Raw genomic sequence first — 24781 nt, 5'->3', positions numbered from 1 at the left:
GTTTGGGAAGAATAAAAGGTTCGGAAGATACACGGTGGTGACAGTTGCAGGACAACATCAAGGTACCTACTGCGAATGGACTGTACGCTTAGAAATGGTTAAGATGGTAAACTTTGCCTCCCACTGTGGGAGGCCGAGGTGGGAGGATTGATTGAGCTCAGGAGTTCGAGACCAGCCTGAGCAAGAGCGAGACCCCGGCTCTACTAAAAATAGAAAAAATTAGCCGGGCGCGGTGGCGCACGGCCTGTAGTCCCAGCTACCCGGGAGGCCGAGGCGGGAGGATCGCTTGAGCTCAGGAGTTCGAGACCAGCCTGAGCAAGACCAAGACCCGTCTCTACTAAAAATAGAAAGAGATTAATTGGCCAACTAAAAATATATAGAAAAAATTATCCGGCCATGGTGGCGCATGCCTGTAGTCCCAGCTACTGGGGAGAATGAGGCAGGAGGATCACTTGAGCCCAGGAGTTTGAGGTTGCTGTGAGCTAGGCTGACGCCATGACATTCACTCTAGCCCGGGCAAAAAGTGAGACTCTGTCTCAAAAAAAAGAGAGAGAAAAGAACAGAAAAAAGATGGTAAACTTTAAGTGCTCTACCACAATAATTAAAAAAAAAAAAAAACAAACAAAAACCCCAAAAACCTTCTCTAGAGGTTTTGCAGTTCACCTGGAGTCCCAAGTTCTTATCTGAGAGACCCTGTCAGTCCTTCCGCTGCATTTCGGAGCTGCCGCCACCTCCTCCCCGCCTCGGGCCCTCGGCCGGGCTCCCCAGGCCGCACCCCGCCGCCCCCGGCGTCCGCCCTCGCTCCCGCCGCCCCGCCCGGACGCCGGCCCCACCTGTGCGCGGCGGGAAGCAGCGGGAGCCCCCAGGGCTGGCAGGAACCGACGGCCCGACTCCGGGGTCTTCTGCAGATGTCGAGGGACGGCCTCGGGTGAAGACGAGCAACGACCCCTCGGGGACCCCGCCAGCGGCGGCCAGCTCCGCCTCCTCCCCAGAAGGTGTGTCCCGGGAGCTCCCAGCAGCCCGGAGGCGGGACTTCCGCCAGGCCCGCCGGAAGCGGCTCCCACCTTGTCCCTCGCGGCGCGCCGTCCGGGCCGAGAGCGCCTGCGCGGGCCGGCGCGGAGCGGGCGGCATGGCGTTCCGGCAGGTGCTGCAGCTGGCGGCCTGCGGGCTGGCCGGGGGCTCGGCCGCCGTGCTCTTCTCGGCCGTGGCGGTGGGGAAGCCGCGCGCGGGCGGGGACGCGGAGCCGCGCGCGGCCGAGCCGCCGGCGTGGGCGGGGGGCGCGCGGCCGGGGCCCGGCGTCTGGGACCCCAACTGGGACAGGTGCGCCTCTGCCCCGGGCGCGCTCTCGGGTCTCGGCTCCCCGGGGCGGGGGCTCGGCGGGGCGGCCGGGCGGGGCGGCGGGGCCGGGCTGGAAACTCGCGTCTCGGGTCGCGCGGCGGCCACAGGTGGTGACTGAACGTTTGCATATGGCGCGCGCGAATGCGGAAGAGCAGCCTCAGTCTCATTTCACGTTAACTTAAACGAAAAAGCAGTGCAGGTTTTCAGTATTCGTTATCTGTTGAGATGATAGTATATTCGGCATATTGGATTAAATAAAGTGTGATGTTGAAATTTCACCCGTTTCTCTTTTTTAATGTTGCTACTAGACAGAACGTTTAAAATTACGTCTGTTGCTGGCATTCTGTTTCCATTGGATAGGGCGGTTCCGGAGGTGGGAAGCGGTCATTGAGGGACGGTCCTTACCGCACTTGATAGCGTGAGAAAAGGGCAGAGACTATTAATAATACTTGTTACCATAGTAATATTGGGAGTTTCATAGATTATTTTTTTTAATTGAAGGTTAAAAAATATAATTTCAGTTTACAGAAAAATTGCAAAGAAAATAGAGTCCCTTTATATCCTACACCTAATTTATTATGAACATCTTACACCAGGTATGGTGTGTTTGTCACAATTAATGAACTGATATTGATACATTATTAACTAAAGTTCATGCTCCATTGGGATTTTTTAAAATTGGTTTTTATTTAATGTCCTTTGTCCCAGGATCCCACATGACAATTAGTCTTCATGTCTCCTTAGGCTCCTTTTGGTCGTGGCAGTTTCTAAGACTTTCCTTGTTTTGATGATCGTGACTGTTTTGAGGAGTCTTGGTCAGGTATTTTGTAGCTGGTCCCTCAATTGGTATTGTTTGATGTTTTTTTTCTTGATAGGTTGGAGTCATATTCTCTTTTTTAAAAATCAGTACATTCTGAATTTCTTAGGCCTTTTTAAGGAACCAGATTCACTCTGAGGTTAAAGAACTTGCTTGAAGTAGAACCAACAGTTGAATCCAGTGTCATCTGATTTAAGCCCATGTTCTGTTTGCTTGTCATGTCTAGATTTACGAATGGGAGACATTGGGAGAAGAGAATTGAGCCTCGTTGGGTGAGGAAGGACTCATGGCAGACAAAAGGCATGAGCCATTGCAGGAAGGTGCCAGAAAGGGAGCACTTTTCCTCTTGTATGCCATAGGTTCATGCCAGAAAATTCTAGAGCCTCATCTGGTTAAACCTCCAGTCTTTTCTGGGACTTCAGGTAGTCCATGGATACTTGCCTCTGTTCCTGTAGCTCCCAAATGTTTTCTCTGGCCCCTCCAGACATGCCAGTGCAGTACAACAGGCACCCCAGGTTAGCATGGCCCAAATAACCCTTGAAGACACCATTACGCCTTTCCAAAACCTCCTCTTCCACCATTGTCTCTGCTTAGCAAATTCTGGCAGGTTCAACTTGTGCTGTTCCCATTCTCTGCCACGTTTAGCTTACTAGCTTCAGCTCTGTGAGGCACCAGAAACTGACCTGGCCTCTCCTAACCTGATGGGTGCCTTCATGTCCCGGCAGCTCTGGAATAGGACTCTGTGATAACGAGAATGTTTCTTTCTTGCTGTCCAATGCAGTAGCCACTACCCCAAGTGAGCATTTAAATGTGTTTAGTGTGACTGAGGAAATAGAGCTCTAACTTTATTCAGTTTTAATTATTTTGAATTTGAACAGCCACGTGCCTAGTGGCTACTGCTGGGCAATGCGGTTCTAGGGTCTGCTGAAATGTCACTGTCGGTGAGACGGTTCTGGCCACCCTGTTGACACTTCCCTCCCACCACCACTCTATCCTGTTACCTGGTTTTGTTCCCCACGTACTTGATTGTGCTCTGAGTTGTCTGCTGATTGTCTGCCACTCCTCACTGGAACTTCAGTTGCACAGGGCTTCACTTGTCTGTTTTGTTCTCCTGTCTGTTTTGTTCACCGAAAACTTTAGGCCTGGAGCTGGCTTTCGGGATCCAGAGTGGAGTGTGCTCTGAGAGGCTGGTCTCCAGGACCAGACCGAGGGCCCTGGCCTCTCCCCTGAGCTCTTCCCAGTCAGTCTGACGATTTGGAAATGCTGTCTTATCAGAAATACTTAAAGGTGGCCTGGGAACAGAGGTCACAAGGACATACCATCTTGTGTTTCAACATTAGGCGAGAACCATTGTCGATGATCAACCTGCGGAAAAGGAACGTGGAATCAGGAGAAGAAGAACTGGCTTCCAGGCTCGACCACTACAAGGCCAAGGCCACGCGGCACATCTTCCTCATCAGGCACTCCCAGTACCACGTGGACGGCTCCCTGGAAAAGGACCGCACCCTGACGCCGCTGGGTATGTGATTGGGGCTCGATTCCCCTCGGTCATCTTTCTCACAAGTGCACGAGGCACTGGGCCTCCTTGAACTGGGTCAGAGTCGTTGTCATTGTCAGTGACTGTCAGCTGAACTTGGACAGGAGACAGGCTGTTAAAAATGTCCTCCACTTGTAAAAACCATTGTGACTGGCCTTGCTTGCAAGAGATCCAGTGCAGTGCGCATCCTAGCAGGGGCTTTGTCCTTCCCCTGGGGCGTCTGAAGGCAGCGCACCCTGCGCGCTGCATTTTTCTTGACTTAATTTACTGCCAAAGATCCTTCCCTTTAGCACTTGCAGATCTGCTGGGCCCCTACATGGTGAGGTTCTGCTGAACAGACAAGACTCCTGTCTTGTCTGTTCCCGCTGTCCGTGGCAGACCTGCGGTTGCTGGTTTCTTGGGGCTGTGACCAGTGCTGCCAGGAATGTCTCTATGCCTGTGCACGGGTCTGTAGGCGCAATTCCTAGAGAAGAAAATGCAAGGTGGTCTGAGGTGCAGTTTAAATGTGTAAAGATCTCTGTTTGGATGGGATCTTGCCCATTCGTGCACATATTTGGTCAGAGGGCCTGTGCTCCAGCAGACACTGCCCCTCCCCTGCAGAGCTGCTCTGGCTCCTGTGCACAGGTGGAAAGTGAAGCAGGTAGCAGATGTCACCACACCAAATGGAAACTGACTTCCTGAGGGCGTTTTCAACCAGATGCTAAAACACATGTGAGAAAACACATTTGTACCTGCGTCTAGCCTCAACCTGGCAACACTGAGATGTTCGGTTTTTACAAATTGACACCTGTGATCTCACGTTGCCCATGGGTCACAGTCCCTGAGTAGGGAACAGGCCCACCCAAACTCTGACAGTCGTCAGGTCTGGTCATTGTTGTTGTGAATGGAATCAGATGTGGGAGTTGAAAACAGCTGGATTAGCTTGTGCTTTTCCTACCTGGGTACCTGGGCCCCCAGGCAGGCCCGAGCCCCACGAGGGCAGGGACCCTGGGGTGCTGCCTGGCGCCTAATCGGGCTCCACTCCCTGTGCAGTGGAGGAGGGTCCAGGCACACACATTTCTAAGGTGTGTTTCGCCTTCAAGGTCGTGAGCAGGCCGAACTAACCGGGCTCCGACTCGCAAGCTTGGGACTCAAGTTCAACAGGATCGTCCACTCCTCCATGACCCGTGCAGTGGAGACCACCGACATCATTGGCAGACACCTGCCAGGTGAGTGCTCCGCGCAGGGCCGACCGCGAAGCCGCAGCGCAGGCCACAGAGCAGCTCCCTGGCGGAGACGCCAGCTGCGGCTTGACGGCAGCACCCGCGTCCCTGTGCTTGTCCCCAGGCGTCTGCAAGGTCAGCACGGACCTGCTGCGGGAGGGCGCCCCCATCGAGCCGGACCCGCCCGTGTCCCACTGGAAGCCGGAGGCTGTGGTAAGAACACCTCCCGGCGCGGCCCCCACCCCTCGGCCGTGTGCCTGGCTGCCGCCTGGACAGTGGCAGGCCCTGTCCCGACAGTGGCGTGGCCCGTGTGCTCGCACACCGACCCTCCTCTCTCTGCCCCCAGCAGTATTACGAGGACGGAGCCCGGATCGAGGCCGCCTTCCGGAACTACATCCACCGGGCGGATGCCAAGCAGGAGGAAGACAGCTACGAGATCTTCATATGCCACGCCAACGTCATCCGCTACATCGTGTGCAGGTAGGGGCCGGCCAGGCTGTGCTCGGCCTGAAGGCATCTTATACGTACAGGGAAGTAGCAAGAACGGGACGGAATCGGCGGGTACCCTCCGCCCGGCTTCCGCGAGGCTGGCACTCGGCAACCCGCCGGCAGCCTCGGGGGTGGTGCCTGGTGGTCAGGTCCTTGGGCTCCACCAGCCGTGAGGGTCCTCAGTCTCGTCTCTCGTGACCGAACACTCTTGATGAGTCCCAGGCAGAAGGTCATTCATTTGGAGTTTCTCACAAATGTGTGTTTTTGGGAAGAACAGCACAGACAGTTGAGGTCCCTGACGCTGGCAGGTCACCGTGGTGACCTGGGCAAGGTGGTGTGTGCTGGACTTGTCACACTTGACCTGGTCGCTGTCCCCTTTGTAACTGATAAACTTCTCAGGAGACTGCAGACATCCTGTCTCAGACTCACCTGTCAGGTCCTGCGTGTCCCAGATCCTGACTCTGCTTGTGCACTGAGTCCTTCTGCAGGCGTGCTCATTCCGTGTGCGGGCGCAGGCTGCTCCTTCAAGGGGCTCCCGCTCCCTGGCACCACAGAATGTTCCAGGCTCAGGTTGTGTTTTCCCTGCCACGGCCCCGGAATCTGCCACGTCACAGAGGCCCCTGGGTGGCGAGGCCAGTTACATGCTTGTGAGTTTGAAACAGGCAAAAAGATTGACCAGATCTCACTAAATGCCAGATTTGTCCCCTGTGGGTCCAGTAGACAGTGTTTGGGCTTCAGCAGTGGAGGGTTTCTCTTCTCGTGAGGACAAGGTGGCAGTGGCAGGACAGCACAACACCTGGCGGCGATGCTGTCTGGAGCCAGGACCTGGGTCTCTGCCTGCGTGTCCCGGGGGCCTGTCCCCAGGGCTGTGATGGTGACTTCCCCTCAGGAGTCAGTCGGCTCTGGTCCTGGCAGGACGCTCGGGTGGTGGGGAGCGCCGTGGTCCAGAGGGCAGCGGCCCCCAGAAACTCGGACGTGGGGGCCGGACTCTCAAGCTGCTGGTGGGAGGGGGACGTGGTCTCAGGGCTGCAGTGCTGCCCTGAACTGTCCCCGTCGCTTCTGCATGTGCCCGCGAACGAGCCATGTGGGTGACTCTGGCGCCTACATTAGTGTGTTACTACATGTTCCCTGACGGCCTCTAGGTGATACCAGCGCTGACAGCGTACCATTAGTAATCGGGAAGTTGAGAGCACAGCTCACCTGTGCCAGATAAGGCGTGGTGAGGAAAGCCAGTCAGTCAGCAGCTGGCACGTGACAGTCCTCTGTGCTGCTCTGCTCAGGAGCGCGCCCCGCCGGGAAGACAGCGGGCAGGCGTGGGGCGGCCAGGGACCGGGGGAGCACTGAGCTGCTCCGCAAGTACTAACTGTGCCTAAAAGGCGCCGCTAAGAGCATGAACGCATGGGCCCCGGGTCACTGCTCTGTCCATTCCTGGGCAGCTGCTACTACGTGAGTTTCCAGGAAGGGGTCTGTTGTGCCATTCGCCTGCCCTCCCGCCGTCGCATGGGGAAGCAGGAGTTAAACTGCATCCGCTTGTGAGAAACATGTTTCTGACTCATGCAGATCTTGAGTTGGGGCCAGTCGCAAAGCGGGGCGGGTCCCTTATCTGGGCAGCCCTTTCCTCTGATAACCCCCTGGCCGGGAGACTGAACCGGCGTGGGGCCCACCCCGAGTGTGCCGAGACCCAGCCCTGTCTGGGAGCACGGCAGAGCGTCCCCAGCCACTGCCCGCCGTGAGGAACAGACCCTTGCTTCAGCGTGCTCTCTCCCCCTCTCCTCCCAGAGCGCTGCAGTTTCCTCCCGAAGGCTGGCTCCGCCTCTCCCTCAACAACGGCAGCATCACCCACCTGGTGATCCGACCCAATGGCCGCGTGGCGCTCAGGGCCCTTGGTGACACAGGGTTCATGCCCCCCGACAAGATCACTCGGTCCTGAGGGCTGTCCGCCCAGCTGCACCCTCCTCCTCAGCTCAAGACCTAGCTCTGGCCGGGGCTTCCTTCCGTCTTCCCTGCACAGGCTGCGCTGCAGTTACGTGCTGTTTCTGAGGAAGAGGCCGGCAGGAAAGCAGAAATACCTAAAATGCTGCATTTGGGTACTTATTCCTGGCCCAGGCTGCAAAGGGGAAAATTTGGATGAGACAGCCTGACTTCTTTGCATGGTTTTCTACCTTCCTGTGACCTGCCGGGATGACGGGGAGGGGGGCGGCAGGATGACTCTGGGGGTGAGGTGGAGCCTCGGACAGGAGGCAGGCCCGTTTGGGACTGAGCGAGGCCTTGCTCTGGACAACCCTGGGCCCCCGCCAGGAACCTGTCAGGCACAAGGGTCTGCTCACAACTCATTTTACTTCACACATTCTTTTGTTTCTTAAAACCCTTTGTCACTTAGGTATTTGTCAATTAAAGATTTTCCTTGTCTGGGTTCTTGCTTTGAAAACCAATTCCTCACTCCAAAGTTACAGATCCCGACACCGTGGGGTCTGATCACCTACTTTACTGGGACTTCCGGGGCATGAGGACTTGCCAGCTGCACAGGTGGACTTGGACAGGTGAGGGAGGAAACAGTCTGTGGAGGTGACTCGACCTTGACCTCTGTGTTGGTCTCAGGGGAGGTGCAGCTGGTGACAGCCTGGGGATGGGGGGGGTGTCCAATTTCAACAAACCATCCCAGACTCATAGCTCAATCTCAGTTTGCCTCTAGTTAATCTTTAATGCTCATGGATTAAAATATTCAGACATGATGTATCTATTCCAAATATTCTGTTAATTTAGGAAAAACAGTACAATTTCTATGAAGTGGTTATGAACATTTTCTGCAATCAGTGGAACTAACTGGGATATTAGATCTATTTCTCTGTCTACTTTGGAAATGGATACATAATAAAATTTTATTGGTTTTTAAAAAGTACTAATTGTGACTGTCATTTAAAGAAAACGGGAAACCCGTGCAGTGTGACAAACAGGAGTGGTGTTACCAGAAGGCTCTTATGTCTGCTCGGCTGTCCTCAGAGGACTCCCGCCAGTGGCCTGGGACCTCTCCGTGTCCTCGACCAGGACAGCAAGCCTGTTAACAGCCACAGCAACCGTGCACCGTTTTCTAGAACTAGTTTTTACAAGCCAGAGACTGTGCCAACTTCAAAAACACACAGGTAGTGGTCTCACACTCACTTCTGACCTCAGATGGGAAGGATGCCCCAGGTCACAGCCGTGGCCTCCCAGGGCAGTGAAGGGCGGTCCAGTCCCTGCGCGTCAAAGCCCCTGACACCAGACCTCAGCAAATGGGGCAGCACTGTAGGAAAAGCCTCAGCTTTGAGTTGGGACCCTGGGCTGGAGCCACGCCACGCTCGTGGGCACCCAGGCAGCGTCGCCCAGTGATGATTTCCTAACGTGAAACAACCGCAAGTCGGCAGGCCCGATCCCCACCCCGCGCTCCCTCTCGTCTCCACGTGGCAGCAGCTGTGGGGTTTCGTGTGAATCCAACTCCAGCTGGAGACAACACCTGTCGAGGGATGACTGGACACACTGGCCAGTCCACAGGAGGGGCTGGAGGGAGACCTCACGAGAACAGTGTTTTTTAATCCACGGGTCACAAGAAACCAGTGACCCAGCAGTCTTCCAGTGCTTCTGCAAAAACCCCAAAAGGATACTCTTAGGATTGTGCTGCCCGAGTTAAATTTGAAGTTAAGGATGTAAAATTGGGCTTTTAGACTTTGAAAAGTTATGTAGAAAACTCAGTGTTTGATCCGTTCTAAGAGCACATAGCAATTATAACCTATATTTTCTTGAATATGAACGTTTAATTTTAGTATTAAATATAAATTCTAATATAAATTGCCAGCAAACTTTGTTTTCCACTATTCACCATAAAACATGTGCTGTTCTAAGTGGCTTTTCCTTAACCCTTTGCACTCGGATGTCGAGTGTGACTCAACAGTTAGCAAAAATTATAGAAGTTTGTATGAAAAGAAACTCCAGTTTTTTATTCTACTGCTGCACTTTGTAAAATTTGGGGTATTTAAAAAATTAAATCCCGAGTAGAATAAAGGAATCGAGAAAAAAGCAAGCACGTGCAAAGGGTTAAATGGCTTTTTCCAGCCAGATACGGAGCCACTATGTCTGGGAAGACCTGGCGTTGGCAGAGTGAGGGCAGTTTCTAGCTCAGGAGGTGTGCCGGGGGCAGTCGAACATCTGGAAGGGCAGACGCCCTCTGGAGGGAGGAGGGTGTGAGGCACCCACCAGATGCCAGGCTTCGGGGTCTAGGCACACACTGTGGATGCCTGGACAGGGGTGAGCCCACGCTGGGGACAGATGCTTGAAGACTTCCCAAAGATCGGCAACACCACCCTACATCTGATGCAAACTGCACCCAGAACCTGAGTGCCACCAGTGGGTGTGGCATGCCAGGGGACGACAGCTGGCTCCTGCCGACAACTGTGTTGCTGTGTGTGCCAGAGTATTTTCTTCTGAGACAGCTGAGAAAGGACCAAAACCAAGTGCAATCTGTAAGGTAAGAGACACTTACGGGATTTTGACATGAGACAAGCAAAAGCACGTGCCTTCCACAGCCCAGTAGGCAAGGCTTGGCTCGGGAAGACAGTGCTGACGCCGGCCCCAACAAGGGCTCCGCGGTCCTTCCCTCTGAAAGCTGTGGAAGTTTCTGGAAACATCCAAACATTACTCACGAGGACCTAGCTTTCTTCTCCCCAGGAACAAACAGCAGGCTCAGCGCCCCTCGGCAGCCCACCCACACGGGGTGCGGGCAACACTTCCTGCAAACCGAAGACTCACTCGCCAACTGCTGACTCACAACGAAGGTTCCCATGCCAAGTGCAGATACAAAATTTGTGCTCACTGAACTGAAGCCAGAAAGTTTTTCATAACCATGCTAGGAAAGGGGCAAAAACAGAAAATAAATCTGAGTGCTCGGATTAATGTGCCATTTCATCAAAATGCTGCTTTAGATTTTACTAAAAAGGCCAATGTGCCAGGCACAGGCGAGAGAGCTTTCCGAGGCTCAGAAGTAACTGTGCGTTCGCTGGGACTGGCCACCTCGGACAGAGGAGAAACAGTCACAGGCGAAACTTGGGAAACAGGAGCAGCAGTCTGTAAAACGAGGGCAGAAACACCATTTTAATTTCGATTTGAATATTTACAATAATATACAGGACAATATGGTAAGATTCTAGAGAAAACAGATCATCACTATGAATATAATATCCATATTCTGATTTCTTTTGAGAACAAAGATGCCTTTTTAAAATGTTGTTGCTTTTTAGAATAGAATGTCATTTGTCTTGTACCTAGATCTTATCTGCAACACAACAAATGAAAAACACCCTGTGTAACAGACTTCTGAATTGTAAAATTTAAATTTTGATTTCAATTTTCCTGACCTGTCTCTCATCACTTGAAAGAAATAAGCTTTTTTTTTTTTTTAAGAGTTGAGGGTCTTGCTGTGTAGTCCAGGCTGGACTTCAACTCCTGGGCTCAAGCAATCCTCCTGCCTCAGCCTCCCAAGTAGCTGGGACTACAGGTACATGCCACTGTGCTTGGCTGAAATAAGCTTTTTTTTTTTTTTTAATACACATTGCAGTTCAGAATTTTTACAAACAAAAAACAATCTTACACCTACATAGTATCACTGTATATTCTCAAAAAGCAAGTTCAGGAAAATTAAAAATGATTTACAAAAGGCACTGAAGTTAGCAAAAACATTGGCAGTTTTTCCTTTTGGATTAAACACTAGAAATGCTCACAAAATACTGCTTGTGTGTGAGCAGTTGTTTGTGACACCCAGGAGGAAATCAGCCTTCAACCAGGTGAGCTCTTCCGGGGAGTGCTGGGCACACGGTGCTGCGCTCTGTCCCCTGCTCCCCACACACGCCGCAGACCCTCCCCAGGCCAGGGCCGAGGGCCGAGGTTGCAACAAGCGTTACAGGGAACTGAAACGGGACTCAAACTTGTGGTTTCTGCACTGTAAAGCAATACTCTTTTATAAAGGAAACCCCAACTGGAATGAATTCTAAAATAAAGGACATATCTGCCATAGTTGGCCATATAATCATTTATGCTTAGCAAATCCTAAGAATAAATTTCAAAACTAGGAAACTATTTACAGATTATTTTATTATCACTACATTGGCAACTAAATAAAGTAGACTGAAAGCTCAAGTGCTGGTGAAAAATAAAACACCTTTTCATTATTGCTGGTGAGTTTTGTGGGACTATTTGCGAAACTCCCAATGGCTAGACTTTTCCTAAGAGAAAAGCTATTTTTATCTTCTGGTCAATAATTTAAACGTTTTCAATGACCCAGATTATACTCCAGGTTCACTGCTGCCCTGCCATCTACCTCCTTCCTCTGTCTAAACCACAAGGGTCAACCGGCAAACCTAGGGTTTTGGCATCATGGTGGACCAGACAGTCTAGGAGCTGCCCCCAGGAAAAGGCGAGATGACCCACGATTGACCTTGCAGGGACGCCAGTGCTGACGACTCAGCGGCTCCCTCCGAGTCTGGAGCATCTGCCCAGGTGGTCTGGCAAGCACACGACCCATCAGCAAATGGCCTCCGCACCCCTCCTCTTATGTCCCAGACCTGGGAACTGCTACCTGAGAGGTCTGTACCGCTACTACATCGACATTTTCCACAAAATTTGTATCTGAGTTTGCTTTCATTAACTTCTTCCAACATACCAGAAATCTAAATTTTACATAGAATACTTGTATTTTCTAAAGTTCGTACACTCTCAAAGTGAAGATTAATAAGTTAATCAGAATATAATCTTTTGTGAAATTTTAGCAATAAATGTATTACCCTTTCTGTAAAAATGGAGAGCAAAGCAGGAGCCCAGTAGCGAGTACCGACCCTATAGGGCGGCAAGCTCAGCCAGGCGCGTGGTCCTGCGGAGGTGGCTCCCGTGTGCAGGGCTGTGGCGCCCAGGACTGCCCAGGCCGGGGAAGCAGGGGGCATGGCCGGGCTTCCCAGGGCTGCTTCCGGCAGGACCGCTTCTCCCGGGGCTGCAGCTGTGCGGGCCCCCGACATCCGGCCACTGAGACTTGAACTTTCCTTTCAGTGCGGGGCTCGGCCAGCTAGGGAAACCAAGGAAGGTCTGTTAGCACAGACGTGCAGTCAGGGAGGACAGAGGCAGGGCCTGGGCACCTGAGCCCCGACAGAGAAGAGGCACTTCTGAACTCAGAACCACGGGCACTGGGAAATTTTAAATCTCGTGTGGATTTTCCACGAGAACTGCACGTGACGCCGAGTGTACACACTGGCTGCTTCCAGCCCTGTAGCCTCAGTTTCTCTGCAGCAGACCCAGGCTGCTTTCCCACCTGACTGGAGCTCTGTCCTGGGTGCGCAGAGCCCCCGGCGAGGGAGCTGCTCGTGTGAGCCTGGCTAAGGGACTGCCAGTGTCACGGAAGAGCCACTAACATGTTCACATGACCATCCCCGATGCTTCTTCCAGCAACCACCCTGTCACAGTCAGATGGTTCTCTGGGGTCCCGCTGTTACCTCTGCCTGTCTGCAGGCGAGTAGCACAGGACGGCGTTCTTCCACCTGTGGACGGCTGGGTAGTGACGAGGGTCAACGTCTACACGTTCAATAGCCGCCAACACGTCTCGATCTAGTTTTGATGGCTCCTCTCTAGAAAGCAGAATAAAAGAGATTCAAGAAAAAGCAGAAACAGGCTAGGTGCAGTGGCTCACCCCTGTAATCCTAGCACTCTGGGAAGCCAAGGCAGGCAGACTGCTCAAGGTCAGGAGTTCGAAACCAGTGTGAACAAGGGTGAGACCCCGTCTCTACTATAAATAGAAAGAAATTAATTGGCCAACTTATATAGAAAAAATATTACAAGCATGGTGGTGCATGCCTGTAGTCCCAGCTACTCAGAAAGCTGAGGCAGAAGGATCACTTGAACCCAGGAGTTTGAGGTTGCTGTGAGCTAGGCTGACACCACAGCACTCACTCTAGCCTGGGCAACAAAGTGAGACTCTGTCTCCAAAAAAAAAAAACAGAAACCACTTTGGTAACAAACACAAAAAACGGCTTCCAAAGTATCACTGCAATTTTAACTCAAGAACCCCAATACAAACAAAATGATGTGCAAGAATCTATCCGGCCTGAGCACATGAACTACTGAACGAGCAATGGGATCTCAGGGCGTCTGCTGCAGGGATGTGCGGGCCGTGTGCAGAAGGAGGTGGATGAGGACGCACTGTCCTATGCACAGAGTGCAGGAGGGGGCAGAGAAAAGACACCTCCAGAACACCAGCTTAGGTCTCCTACAGTAGCAAGACCCACCCCTGCTATTAAAATATGGTTTAGGGGCTGGGCACAGTGGCTCATGCCTGTAATCCCAGCACTCTGGGGGGCCGAGGCAGGAGGATCACTTGAGGCCAGGAGTTCAAGACCAGCCTGGGCAACATATCAAGACCCTGTTTCTAGAAAACATACAAAAATTAGCCATGCATGGTGGCACATGCCTATAGCCCCACATACTCAGGAGGCTGAGGCAGGAGGATCGCTTGAGCTCAAGAGTTTCAGGTTGCAATCAGCTATCATGACACCACTGTACTCCAGCCAGGGAGAAAGAACAAGAGCTTGTCTTACTCTAAAAAACAAACAAAAACGGTTTTTGTATATTTCCACCTTTGGGGGCATTCTATACCAGATGGCTGGGGGACTTACATCACCTGCAATACTGAGACTGTCCCCAAGATGGCTTTTCTTCTGAAAACAAACTGAAGTCTTGAAATAGACCCAATCATCCTGGTAGCATTTACTTCCCTAGCAGGTTTAACAGCAGACACTGGAATCACCCCCAGCTAACTGAAGAGGTCCCTGAAGGAGCATTCAGAAGCCACACACTGGAGACCAGATATGTGGACCAAAAGCAAATGTCATATCAAACTGGGAAAAGAAAGGGTTTAAAAGGAACTAGAAACAGTGCCGCATGTGTGCACACAGCAGCACACACCTACCCAAAAAGGAAGAGCCTCTGGACGGTTTCCTTTGAGGTGGGGGCGGATACGGGAGACTGAGGGCCACACCCACTCGGGGTCTCCCGCCCGGGGCTGCTGGGACCCAAGGACATCTTAGCAATTCCAGCTGACATTTCACTTTCCGTCGGTCTTTGGTTATTTCCGAGTCCGTCTGCAGCAGGAGGTGCCAACAAGTCACTTTCTACTGGGTCCATTCTTGAAGTCAGGATGTCCTTATCTTTAGTTTTCATATTTTTATTTGGTGCCTTGCAAAAGCTACTTCCTAGATTTTGCAAATTCAGTTTATCAAACTCAGCACTCAAACCAGAGACAGGTGACAGAAATGCTTCCTCGTCGCTGGGGGACTCTGGCCTCTTCCCACCCAGCGTCTCGTGACTCAGAGGACTGCAAAACCCGTTTCTGCTGCCATGGGGGCTGTCCGGTTCTGAGGCTTCTATGAAGTCCGCCTTCTGCTCCACGGGGAGGCTGCTGCAACCTGGGCTTGCAGAAGCACTGACTGTGGGCTGGCTGGCGTTTCGAGCTATATTTTGCAGATTTTTAATTTCTTCGAAGCTTTTGTCATCTTCATCTAGAAACGCCCCCACGGAGATGGAATTGCTACAGGTCTTCCCGCTGCCTGTGAGGACGACAGAGGAGAACATGAGTGGTGTGAACACCAGCAACCACAAACGGTCTGTCCCACTCAAGCACGTTACAAATTCCTACGACCCAAGCAACACATTAAATTCAAAACCTCCTCTTCAGATTTCAAGATAGAAAATCACTGCGTTACTCCTTGGAAAAGGGCAGGTAGAAACAAAGGCACCTCACTGGTCTGCGATTTTACAGTGCTACCTCACTGTGTTCTAAAGGTAGATTTTTTTTTATTACTAGTGAGATACACACTTATTTCCTTTGGATAATTTCTTCTCCTTTGCCCACTTCATATTTGGGGCATTTCTGTCTTTTTTCTTACTCTGGCACCCTGATTTCTGATAAACACACACCAGTGTTCTGGTATGAGGGCCTCCTGATCTTTCCCTGAAAATATGACAGATCTAAGATATTACAGAGTCCCAGCCAGTAGAGTTCAGCTATTATAAGTTTTATAAAATAGCACTTGATGAAGCTTTACTCAACACGCTGAGTAAGGTAAACAAAACCAGAAATAGCAACACTGCCTGAAGTGATGCCATAGTCTTCACATACACCTACACCCCCAGACGTGTGCTTCCTCTGTACCAGACCTTCACATACACCTACACCCCTCGGGCGTGTGCTTCCTCTGTACCAGACCTTCACATACACCTACACCCCCAGACGTGTGCTTCCTCCATACCAGACCTTCACATACACCTACACCCCCAGACGTGTGTTTCCTCCGTACCAGAGGTGAGGGCCCCGTCTCTGCAGCAGGCTTTCTTTCCTCCTGTTTCTCGTTGAGCGTTTTTGCCCATTTCCTGCTGCTCGAGATATTCTTCTAGTCTTTGCAGGCCCTCCTGGGAAGACAGATCAACAAAACAGCCCAGAAATTCCCAGTATTCAACCCAGGGATACCCCAGCTCATGAGCTAGATCCCTGCAAGAAATAAAACACAATTAACCAGGTAAAAAAACAGAAAAAATTGCTCAGAGAACTGACTGTACAGAAAATAGCCACCGATATTCTAAGTGCCAGAATAATCTTGGTTGTGATCTTGGTTATAAATTTTACCCTAAATTTGGGGCTGAAGTAATTTGCATTTTCTAAAACAGTACTCTTCCTAACAGGGTGGGACCCAGCGGTGCTCCCGTGAGGGGCTGCCACACAGCAGCGTGACAGGAGGAGACTTCAGCCCAAACATGTCTCACACCAGCACGCCTCAGCAGTAACAGGTCAAAGAGCAGGACTGCACCGACAGACGCACTTTTCCATTTTCACAGAGCAGCTCTACGAAGCTGCATGTGATTCCCGTTTGGGCCAAATTTAGACATCTTTTTCAGGTTCAAGTTGTAAACTTGAAACTGGGCACATATTTTGAGAAAAGGTTCTAAACAATCCCATGAAGCTTTACTTGATTAAAACGTAATTCAGCTTTGTGGTTATGGCCCTTTTTTTCAGGGACTTTTAAAAAAATTTACAGGTTTCTAGCCACACCTGCCTCTTGTGTTTTAAACAGAGGAGGAATGTTTGGTTTTCTTTTTTTCCCAAGGACACATCTATTCATACAGTGCCTTACACAGAATACTAACGTCCCTTAGAGATATGTTACAGAACTGCTCGGAGGTCTGGGAAGGGACTGCTCTAAGTTAATTCTGCAACACGCATTGCGTCACGTGCAATGTTTGTAAGGAAGCAACCTCGAAGAGGCTCGAGTGAACGGTTCCTGGAAACTCCTACTCTGAAGGCAGCCGAGTAGAGCAGGTAACTCCTACTCTAGATTTCCCGCCATCACCCAGCACGCAACCACACAGCTCCCCATCTCAGCCTTTATGACTTCACGCAACGGCCCTTTAACTACCTTCCCACTCTCTCAAAGCCTCTCTCCGGGTCAGATTTCCTGATACTGTGAAAGTAGCTTGCTTTCTCTCGAGGTGGAGTTTTCCAGAGTCTGCGAAAATCTTCTGCCTATGAAGAGAAAAGTGTATTAAGAGATGCCATGGGTGGGTGTGCTGGCCCAGGCCTGTAATCCCAGCACTTTGGGAGGCCACGTGGGAGGATCACTTGAGGCCAGGAGTTTGAGACCAGCCTGAGCAACATAACAAAACCCCATCTCTAAAAAAAAAATAAAAAGTTTGCCGGGCGTGGTGGTGCACACCTGCAGTCCCAGATACTCCTCAGGAGGCTGAAGCAGTAGGATGGCTTGGGCCTAGGAGTTTGAGGCTGCAGTGAGCTATTATTGCACTCCAGCCTGGGCGACAGAACAAGACCCCATCTCTGAAAAAGGGGGGAAAAAGAGATGCAACTCACCTGGGGAGACTTAAAAGAACCGCCAGCACTACAGAATCTGCTTGTCTCACAACATCCTTCTTGCCACCCCCCGTTAACAGAACCCCGGGCCCACCCATCTTGTAGCTGAGAGTGACTGCACTTGCAGCTGAGGGAGGGGTTTCTGCTCTGTCAGGGAGGGGCTTTCTTCTTTCCTGCGGCCCGCTCTGGGTTGTGAGAGTCAGATCTGGACCAGAAGGGCCTCAGCACGAGGCCTCGCCCTGGGGACAGCAGGTGTCTTGGAGCTACTGCCCCCCACCACACATACAACATTCTTCCCATCACAAGAGAAAAAATAAACATTCATCTTTCTGAGTCGCTCTTACTAAGTTTTATGGAGCTGATCTAATCCTGATACCCCCTCATTTTCAAGACATTTTTATAGTTGCAGATAACAACTTATTCAGAAAGTTTTTAGTACAAGATTACATAGAAGGCCGGCGAGGTAGCTCACGCCTGTAATCCTAGCACTATGGGAGGCCGAGACAGGAGGATCCTTTGAGTTCAGGAGTTCGAGACCAGCCTGAGCAAGAGTGAGATCCCGTCTCTACTATAAATAGAAAGAAATTAATTGGCCAACTAAAAATACATAGAAAAAATTAGCCAGGCATGGTGGCGCATGCCTGTAGTCCCAGCTACTTGGGAGGCTGAGGCAAGAGGATTGCTGGAACCCAGGAGTTTGAGGTTGCTGTGAGCTAGGCTGACGCCACGGCACTCTAGCCGGAGCAACAAGAGTGAGACTCTGTCTCAAAAAAAAAAAATATTACATAGAGGTCAGTGCATGAAATATTTCAGGTGGAGAAAGAATTATCAAATGTAAAACTGGCATAAAAATGCACATAACCCTTTGACCCAGCAACACCACCACCGAGGATTTAATGAACATCAGGGATGCAGGTGGAGCCCAAAGGGGCTGAGGTCTGGGCACCAGGAAGGGCCCCCCGGGAGAGGGAAGTGACAAAGCATTTGCTAGGTCGTGGGCGGGAGCTGGGGCCTTAGAAACTCGGTCTGGAGTTCACCCTGCACTCAGAAGTTTCCTGATCATGGGGGCAGCCTCGCTAGACCGGCAAGGTGCTGTGAGGAGGTCCCGGACGTGGACAGGAGGAACAGGCATTACCCAGGCACAGCCGAGGTCTGACCAGGCAACCGAGCTGCACTGAGGAGTGTGGGCCTCTCAGCATGTGCTGGGTGAGCAGGTGACCGGCCAGGAACACATCTGTCTGGCAAATGTCCTGGAGCCCGTCACCGGCTCACTGGGAGCTGGTTTTGGAAGAGGATGACCTTAGGTTCCATGGGACCTGGTTCCTAAGCCCAGGCACAAAGCAACAGGCTAGAACACCCAGTACAGTGTGGCCCAGCCAGGAGCTGGTGCCAGAAGGTTCCACAGCAGCTCACCTTGGACGGACTCAAGGGCCCTGCGAAGGCTCTCAGGGTCAGCACGGGGTCTCTGGGGCTGCCTCCACAGCGGCCCCCAGGAGAGGACTGGGCCGCCTGGTCCGAGGACCACAGCTCCCCGATGACCGGAGAGGAAGTGTCTTCTGCTCTCAGAAGCGGCACGTAGTAGTGACCTGAGGGAGGAGACAGGCGCTGGCCACCGCGGTATGTCGGGTCGGGTGAGCAGCGTGAGAAGCAACGCGGGCACTTGCCACGGCCTTCCCAAATGGACAGTGACGAAAAATAAAAACCATGCAAGCGCTGCAGCCAAAGGTCAGGGCAAAGACAGAACTCGCTTGACTAAGTAAGCCTCACTTTCTTCCTCTGCTAAGAAAGAAAAAAGAGGGAGAACAGAAGACAACCCCCCCGCCCAGGTATTAAAGAACAGAAAGGCGGCCTGAACAAGATTAAGAGCTTAATAAATGCTCCTAAAGAGGCCGAAGCAGGCGGATTGCTCAAGGTCAGGAGTTTGAAACCAGCCTGAGCAAGAGCGAGACCCCATCTCTACTATAAATAGAAAGAAATTAATTGGCCAACTAATATATATATAGAAAAAATTAACCGAGCATGGTGGTGCATGCCAGTAGTCCCAGCTACTCAGGAGGCTGAGGCAGGAGGATTGCTTGAGCCCAGGAGTTTGAGGTTGCTGTGAGCTAGGCTGACACCATGGCACTCACTCTAGCCTGGACAACAGAGTGAGACTCTGACTTAAAAAAAAAATAAAAAAAAATAAATGCTCCTAATGCTCCTGAAGCAAGTGACATTCTATTTCTTCCCTCCTCCTCAGCTCCCCACTCCTGTGGAGCTTCACAGCTTGCACCACTGATCACGCATCTCCAGACCGACCTGGAGCCCCGCGGTGCTGACAGGCAGTGCGGGAAGCAAAGGACACGTGGTGTCATGAGGCTGTGCCCCGCAGCACGTGGGGAGGTCATACGGGCTAGTATCATAAGGTCACACGCCACCCTGCAATACCAGGAGGTACAGCCAGTTGTGCTGCTGAGGAATGCCTGGGGACTTTTATTTTAAATGCTTATCCTGGTTGTTCCTGATTACAGAGGCACTATATTTTCATTGTATACTAAAAACTACGGCAATTAAAATGCAATATTTCCCATTTTAAAATCTTGCCCAGGATGCATCATATATGATGGTATTTTATTGGTAATTGGCAAGTTTTTTCCTCTTGGTGGTACATGAAATAATGGTGTCTTCTGTTAAAGGTAAATGGTAAAATCCATCTATAATTTAACTATCCATAAAATACTAATGCCTAATTGTTGGGTTTCTTTTTTCTTTTTTTTTTTTGAGACAGAGTCTCACTTTGTTGCCAGGCTAGAGTGAGTGCCCCGGCGTCAGCCTAGCTCACAGCAACCTCAGACTCCTGGGCTCAAGTGATCCTCCTGCCTCAGCCTCCCGAGTAGCTGGGACTACAGGCATGCACCACCATGCCTGGCTAATTTTTTCTATGTATATTAGTTGGCCAATTAATTTCTTTTTTATTTATAGTAGAGACGAGGTCTTGCTCTTGCTCAGGCTGGTTTCAAACTCCTGACCTTGAGCAATCCGCCCGCCTCGGCCTCCCAGAGTGCTAGGATTACAGGCGTGAGCCACCACGCCCAGCCGGTTTCTTTTTTCTTGAGACAGAGTCTTGCTCTGTTGCCTGGGCTGGAGTGCAGTGGTGTGATCACAGCTCACTTTAGCCTTGAACTCCTGGGCTCAAGTGATCCTCCTGCCTTGGCCTCCCATGTAGCTGGGACCACAGGTGTACATATTTTTTTTTTTTTGGAGAGTTAGGTCTTACTATGTTGACCTGGCTGATCTTGAAACCCTAACCTCAAGTGATCCTCCTGCTTCAACCTTCCAAAGTGCCGGGATCATAGGAGTGAGCCACCATGCCTGGCCACATGTTTGGCATATCCATTTAAGGTCCTTTTAAGAATGTCTATCAATGGCCGGGCACAGTGGCTCATGCCTGTAATCCTAGCACTCTGGGAGGCCGAGGTGGGCGGACTGCTCGAGGTCGGGAGTTCGAAACCAACCTGAGCAAGAGCGAGACCCCGTCTCTACTATAAATAGAAAGGAATTAATTGGCCAACTAATATATATGTAGAAAAAATTAGCCAGGCATGGTGGTGCATGCCTGTAGTCCCAGCTACTTGGGAGGCTGAGGCAGGAGGATCGCTTGAGCCCAGGAGTTGGAGGTTGCTGTGAGCGAGGCTGACGCCACGGCACTCATTCTAGGCTGGGCAACAAAGCGAGACTCTGTCTCAAAAAAAAAAATTACATTAAATTAAAAAGTAATAAAAAAATAAAAACATCTATCAACAAAATTGGACTTGTGCTCTCTCAACAGTATGGTGTCCAGCTTTTTTATCCCATTTGTATCTTCATAACACTATTGGGTCCTTCCTTAATATTCACGCAGCTCGCTGGGAGATACGACTGGTGCCAGGCAGGAAGGAGGCCAGTCCCACAGCATGCTCTGTGGGTGTGAAGACACATGTGATAGAGGCCACGATGTGACCACTGACGCTGACCCACACCTGGCCTCAGGTGAGACCTTTAGCAGGAACCAGGGAAGGTGTACTGCGTAGTCCAACCCTTCAGAAACTTGGAAATCGCAGCAATAACATTTTCTCCTCAGAAAACAGCAGGATGAACAGATCTCAGGGGTATTAGCACTATTGTCACAAATAGGAAAGGCCTCATCAGACCGTTAGTATTGCTACCTCATTTTAAAGCATTCCTGACAGTGTGGTTTGAAAATCCACAGAGCAGATCAATCTGTTTAGTTGTTAGGAATGTTCTGGTAACACCACTACACGTTTCTGGGGCCCTCCAAACGTTCAAGCCAGGTCTCTGTTTCTTTCTTTTTTTTTTTTTTTTTTTGAGACAGAGTCTAATTCCGTCACTCCAGGTAGAGGTATAGTGACTTCATGATAGCTCACAGCAACATCCAACTCCTGGGCTCAACTGATCCTCTTGCCTCAGCCTCCCGAGTAGCTGGGTCTATAGGCATGCACCACATGCCCAGCTAATTTTTCTATTTTTAGTAGAGAAGGGAGTCTCATTCTTGCTCAGGCTGGTCTAGAACTCCTAAGCTCAAGTGATCCTCCAGCCTCGGCCTCCCAGACTGCTGGGATTACAGGCGTGAGCCACTGTGCCCGGCCCAAGCCAGGTCTCTGGAAGCGATGCCCACATGGCCCTGAGGAGATCATCCCTGCGCCCCCAGCAGAGAGCCAGGACCCACGTCCTGTGCTTGCCATGCACCCTTAGGAAGTATGACTAACACAAACTCCTAGGACTAGAAGAGATCAGGGAACAAGTGAAGGCTCTGGACACTCTAGATCAGGGGCCAGCAACCCTCTTCTTTAAAGGGCCAGGCAGTAAATAAGCAGTAAATAAGCAGGCTCCATGGCCGTGGTCTCTGTACCCGGACGGTGCCCAGACACAGCGAACAGACGATGGCTACGGCTGTGCGCCAGGGACGCTTTATTTACAAAAGCAGGCTAGGAGGTGGGCAGTTGTGCTGTTGACTCTGCTTAAACGAAGAGCAGTGGAGCTCTGGGTAGGAACGGAGAAGGAAGAAGACACATACAGCAGAGTCCAAGAGCTTCGAGCGTCTGTGCCATCGCCCCCAGCAAGCAGAGCCACCAAACCTCTGGCTAAACACAGCCAAGGGAAGGCGCCTTTCTGCCATCTCCTGAAATGCACTCAAGCAACACTCAGGAAGGTGGCAGGGAGAGGCCCCTCCTGGACACAGCCGCCACACGCAGGGTGCCCACAGACCACGAGGCATAGGCGCCAACTACGTGAAGCTTCTGACCAGAGCAGGGGGCCTCAGAGAGCAAAGACGGCCTCTGGGACCAGGGCAGGGCAGCTTCTGCGGGGTGGGGCTGTCCTGGAGAGCTGGGGGAGGGGCCGCCCAGAGAGGGCTCCGGAAGGAAAGGACACTACCAAGAGCCAAACCCTGCCCCGTGCTGCGCTCTGCCACCCTGCAGGGTCTACCTGGAGGAGGCGATCGCGGAGAACCTGCAGGGAGACACCTACACGGATCACACGAGGCGAGGCATGAGCAACAGCTGACAACAGACAGCCTCAACAAAGGCTCAAAGGATGGACACAGGACTTCAGAGCAGAGTTACGGGAACGCAGAGGAGGAAAACAGGGTCACTGGGAAGAGGTTTCTGAGGGGCTGAAGGGCCTAGCCCCATCTTACCCTTTAAATATTCTCTGATCCGCTCCTTCAGTTCCACAGATTTATTTTTGCTTCTTTCACAAATTACCTGTTAGAAAAAGAGTGTCTAAGTCTTATTTTATTGCAACATTTCCTTCATTACAGCGATTTTATAAAAGCAAGCTTCACAGTCAACAAGACAGTATCTTAACGCTGAAGCTTAACGAAGCGCATGCAGAACGTGTGCTGAAGAGGACAGTCTGTCTCCTAAAACGTCTGTTCAGAGCAGCACATTCACTCATTTCCTGCAAGGAAAGGAAAACCTAGGAGTTCAGGATCCAGGGGGAGCAGATGCACATGGACCTGGTCGTGGTTTTCTCAGCTGTCTGGGCACATTGCCTGGGAGCCCGCGTGACCTTTCTGTGTCTGTGCCCCGGGCCAGGCGGAGCTCCTGCCTCTCACGGAACACAAACACTACATTTTTGCAAGTACTGGGATCAATTTTCTCAGCCCTTGGAGAATCATAGCAGTAAGAACAATTTTGCTAGAAATGACAGAAAACCAATAACCTTCACGTAAGCGGAAAAGAAAACAGCCTGTGAGAGCAACACACGAGGGCAGCTTTTTTTTCAGTCTGTAACTGGCTGTGAGTTGAAGTGCTCTAAAAATGCCATGAGCTTTAAAGCTGGTTACCAAATAGCATTTTATAATGAAAAATACACAAAGTGAAGTCATACCTATGCAAAATAATGGTAATTTCTCAACTGCAGAATTTTCCGGTGAATTTTACTCTTTTTTTTTATGGTTTATCTTAAACTCTCTACAGAAAGTGGGCGGTGCTTATGTAACAGCAGCAATTAAAAGGGGGCGTTGGGGGAAGCCACTGTCACCAGAAAAGGGTCCTTGTAGGCTTTGCTTCCAAAGGGGTGACAGGGCCACGTCACGACCTGCTCCAGGACACAGCGCAGACCCGGCCAGCCCTCCGAGCCCCGGGTCCGGCTCCCTCTTCCGCACCTCTGCCCTCTCTGCTGAGGGTCACGTGAGGCTCGTCCGGGTCGGGGGACAGCATGCTGGCGGGGCCTGGCACTGAGCTGCTTCAGAGCCACCACCTTCGTCACCTTCATCTCTGTGCTCTCTGACCCCGGTCAACTGACGTGTTTCAGACTCGATGAAAGACTGAACAACTGACTGCCAGTTTTAGGAAAATAAAAATCAGCACATTGGGTCACTGGTACCAACGTTATCAAAAGAAAAAAGTAAAAAACCAAGTCGGTCCGTCCCCTCTGGGCTTCCAAGAGCGTCACCCTCGCGGCGTGCCCGCTGCTCGGCAGCCAGTGCTCAGCGCCTGCGAGGCAACAACTCCCGAGGTCCCCGTGACTGCGCTGCGGTCCCCGTGACTGCGCTGCAGCTGTGAGCAGACTGTGACTTCATGTATGTTCACTGCCAACTCTGGAGAGTAACTGAATTTTAGTTGAGTACTCACATCTTCAGGTGTTTTATCATATTTATTCCTTGGGTTTCTCGCAGTCAGATGGTGTGAAGAAAGCACGTTGACCACGTCTGCGTTCCCAAACTTACAAGCAAAGTGCAACGGCGTGTCGTTGCCCTGGAAAGGGGGCAGAGGAAGCACAGTTATTTACGCTTCTTTGTCTAACGAGCTCACTCTGCGGCGAACACAGGTATGTATGTATGCATGCATTTATTTAGGAGACAGAGTTTTGCTCTGACGCCCAGGCTAGAGTGCAGCGATGTCATCACAGCTCACTTCAGCCTCCAACTCCTGGGCTCAAGCGATCCTCCTGCCTCAGCCTCCCAAGTAGGTGGGACTACAGGTGTGCATCAC

The 24781-nt window shown here is 51.3% G+C and overlaps 2 protein-coding genes across 4 annotated transcripts in view; one reads left to right on the top strand and one right to left on the bottom strand.

The window, feature by feature from the left end:
- Positions 1-1096: 1096 nt before the first annotated feature.
- On the top strand, positions 1097-8282 carry PGAM5 (PGAM family member 5, mitochondrial serine/threonine protein phosphatase). Of its 2 annotated transcripts, none has more exons than XM_012747629.2 (6): positions 1097-1320; positions 3496-3674; positions 4775-4900; positions 5019-5107; positions 5241-5374; positions 7163-8282. In XM_012747629.2, exons 1-6 carry the CDS (start codon positions 1130-1132, stop codon positions 7311-7313), a joined length of 870 nt encoding a protein of 289 aa, XP_012603083.1. In that variant the 5' UTR covers positions 1097-1129; the 3' UTR covers positions 7314-8282. The 2 variants fall into 2 exon arrangements, with proteins under 2 accessions (XP_012603083.1, XP_012603084.1); XM_012747630.2 differs by having other exon boundaries at positions 1115-1320; positions 5244-5374.
- A 2201-nt stretch (positions 8283-10483) lies between these two features.
- ANKLE2 (ankyrin repeat and LEM domain containing 2) overlaps positions 10484-24781 on the bottom strand; it is a 30982-nt gene continuing 16684 nt past the window's right edge. For both annotated transcript variants that reach the window (XM_075996396.1, XM_012747626.2), the window contains exons 6-13: positions 24422-24544; positions 22981-23047; positions 18720-18892; positions 16858-16964; positions 15745-15935; positions 14358-14994; positions 12889-13020; positions 10484-12464 (exon numbers count right to left, since the gene is read on the bottom strand). In XM_075996396.1, the coding sequence (XP_075852511.1) occupies positions 12242-12464; positions 12889-13020; positions 14358-14994; positions 15745-15935; positions 16858-16964; positions 18720-18892; positions 22981-23047; positions 24422-24544 (1653 nt within the window). In that variant the 3' untranslated portion in view covers positions 10484-12241. The remainder of the gene's footprint in view (positions 12465-12888; positions 13021-14357; positions 14995-15744; positions 15936-16857; positions 16965-18719; positions 18893-22980; positions 23048-24421; positions 24545-24781) is intronic.

The sequence above is a fragment of the Microcebus murinus genome, chromosome 22, assembly GCF_040939455.1.
Source record: "Microcebus murinus isolate Inina chromosome 22, M.murinus_Inina_mat1.0, whole genome shotgun sequence".
Lineage (NCBI taxonomy): Eukaryota > Metazoa > Chordata > Mammalia > Primates > Cheirogaleidae > Microcebus > Microcebus murinus.
Note: the sequence above shows the minus strand (reverse complement) of the source record. Positions and strands in the feature narration are given on the sequence as shown.

What these genes read in the sequence shown, in the direction of transcription:
- PGAM5 (XM_012747629.2), top strand. Translation starts at nt 1,130, where the DNA reads ATGGCGTTCCGGCAGGTGCTGCAGCTGGCGGCCTGCGGGCTGGCCGGG. An exon ending in CATTGGCAGACACCTGCCAG is followed by an intron (nt 4,901 to 5,018) that starts GTGAGTGCTCCG and finishes GCTTGTCCCCAG; the next exon opens with GCGTCTGCAAGGTCAGCACG. An exon ending in ACTGGAAGCCGGAGGCTGTG is followed by an intron (nt 5,108 to 5,240) that starts GTAAGAACACCT and finishes CTCTGCCCCCAG; the next exon opens with CAGTATTACGAGGACGGAGC.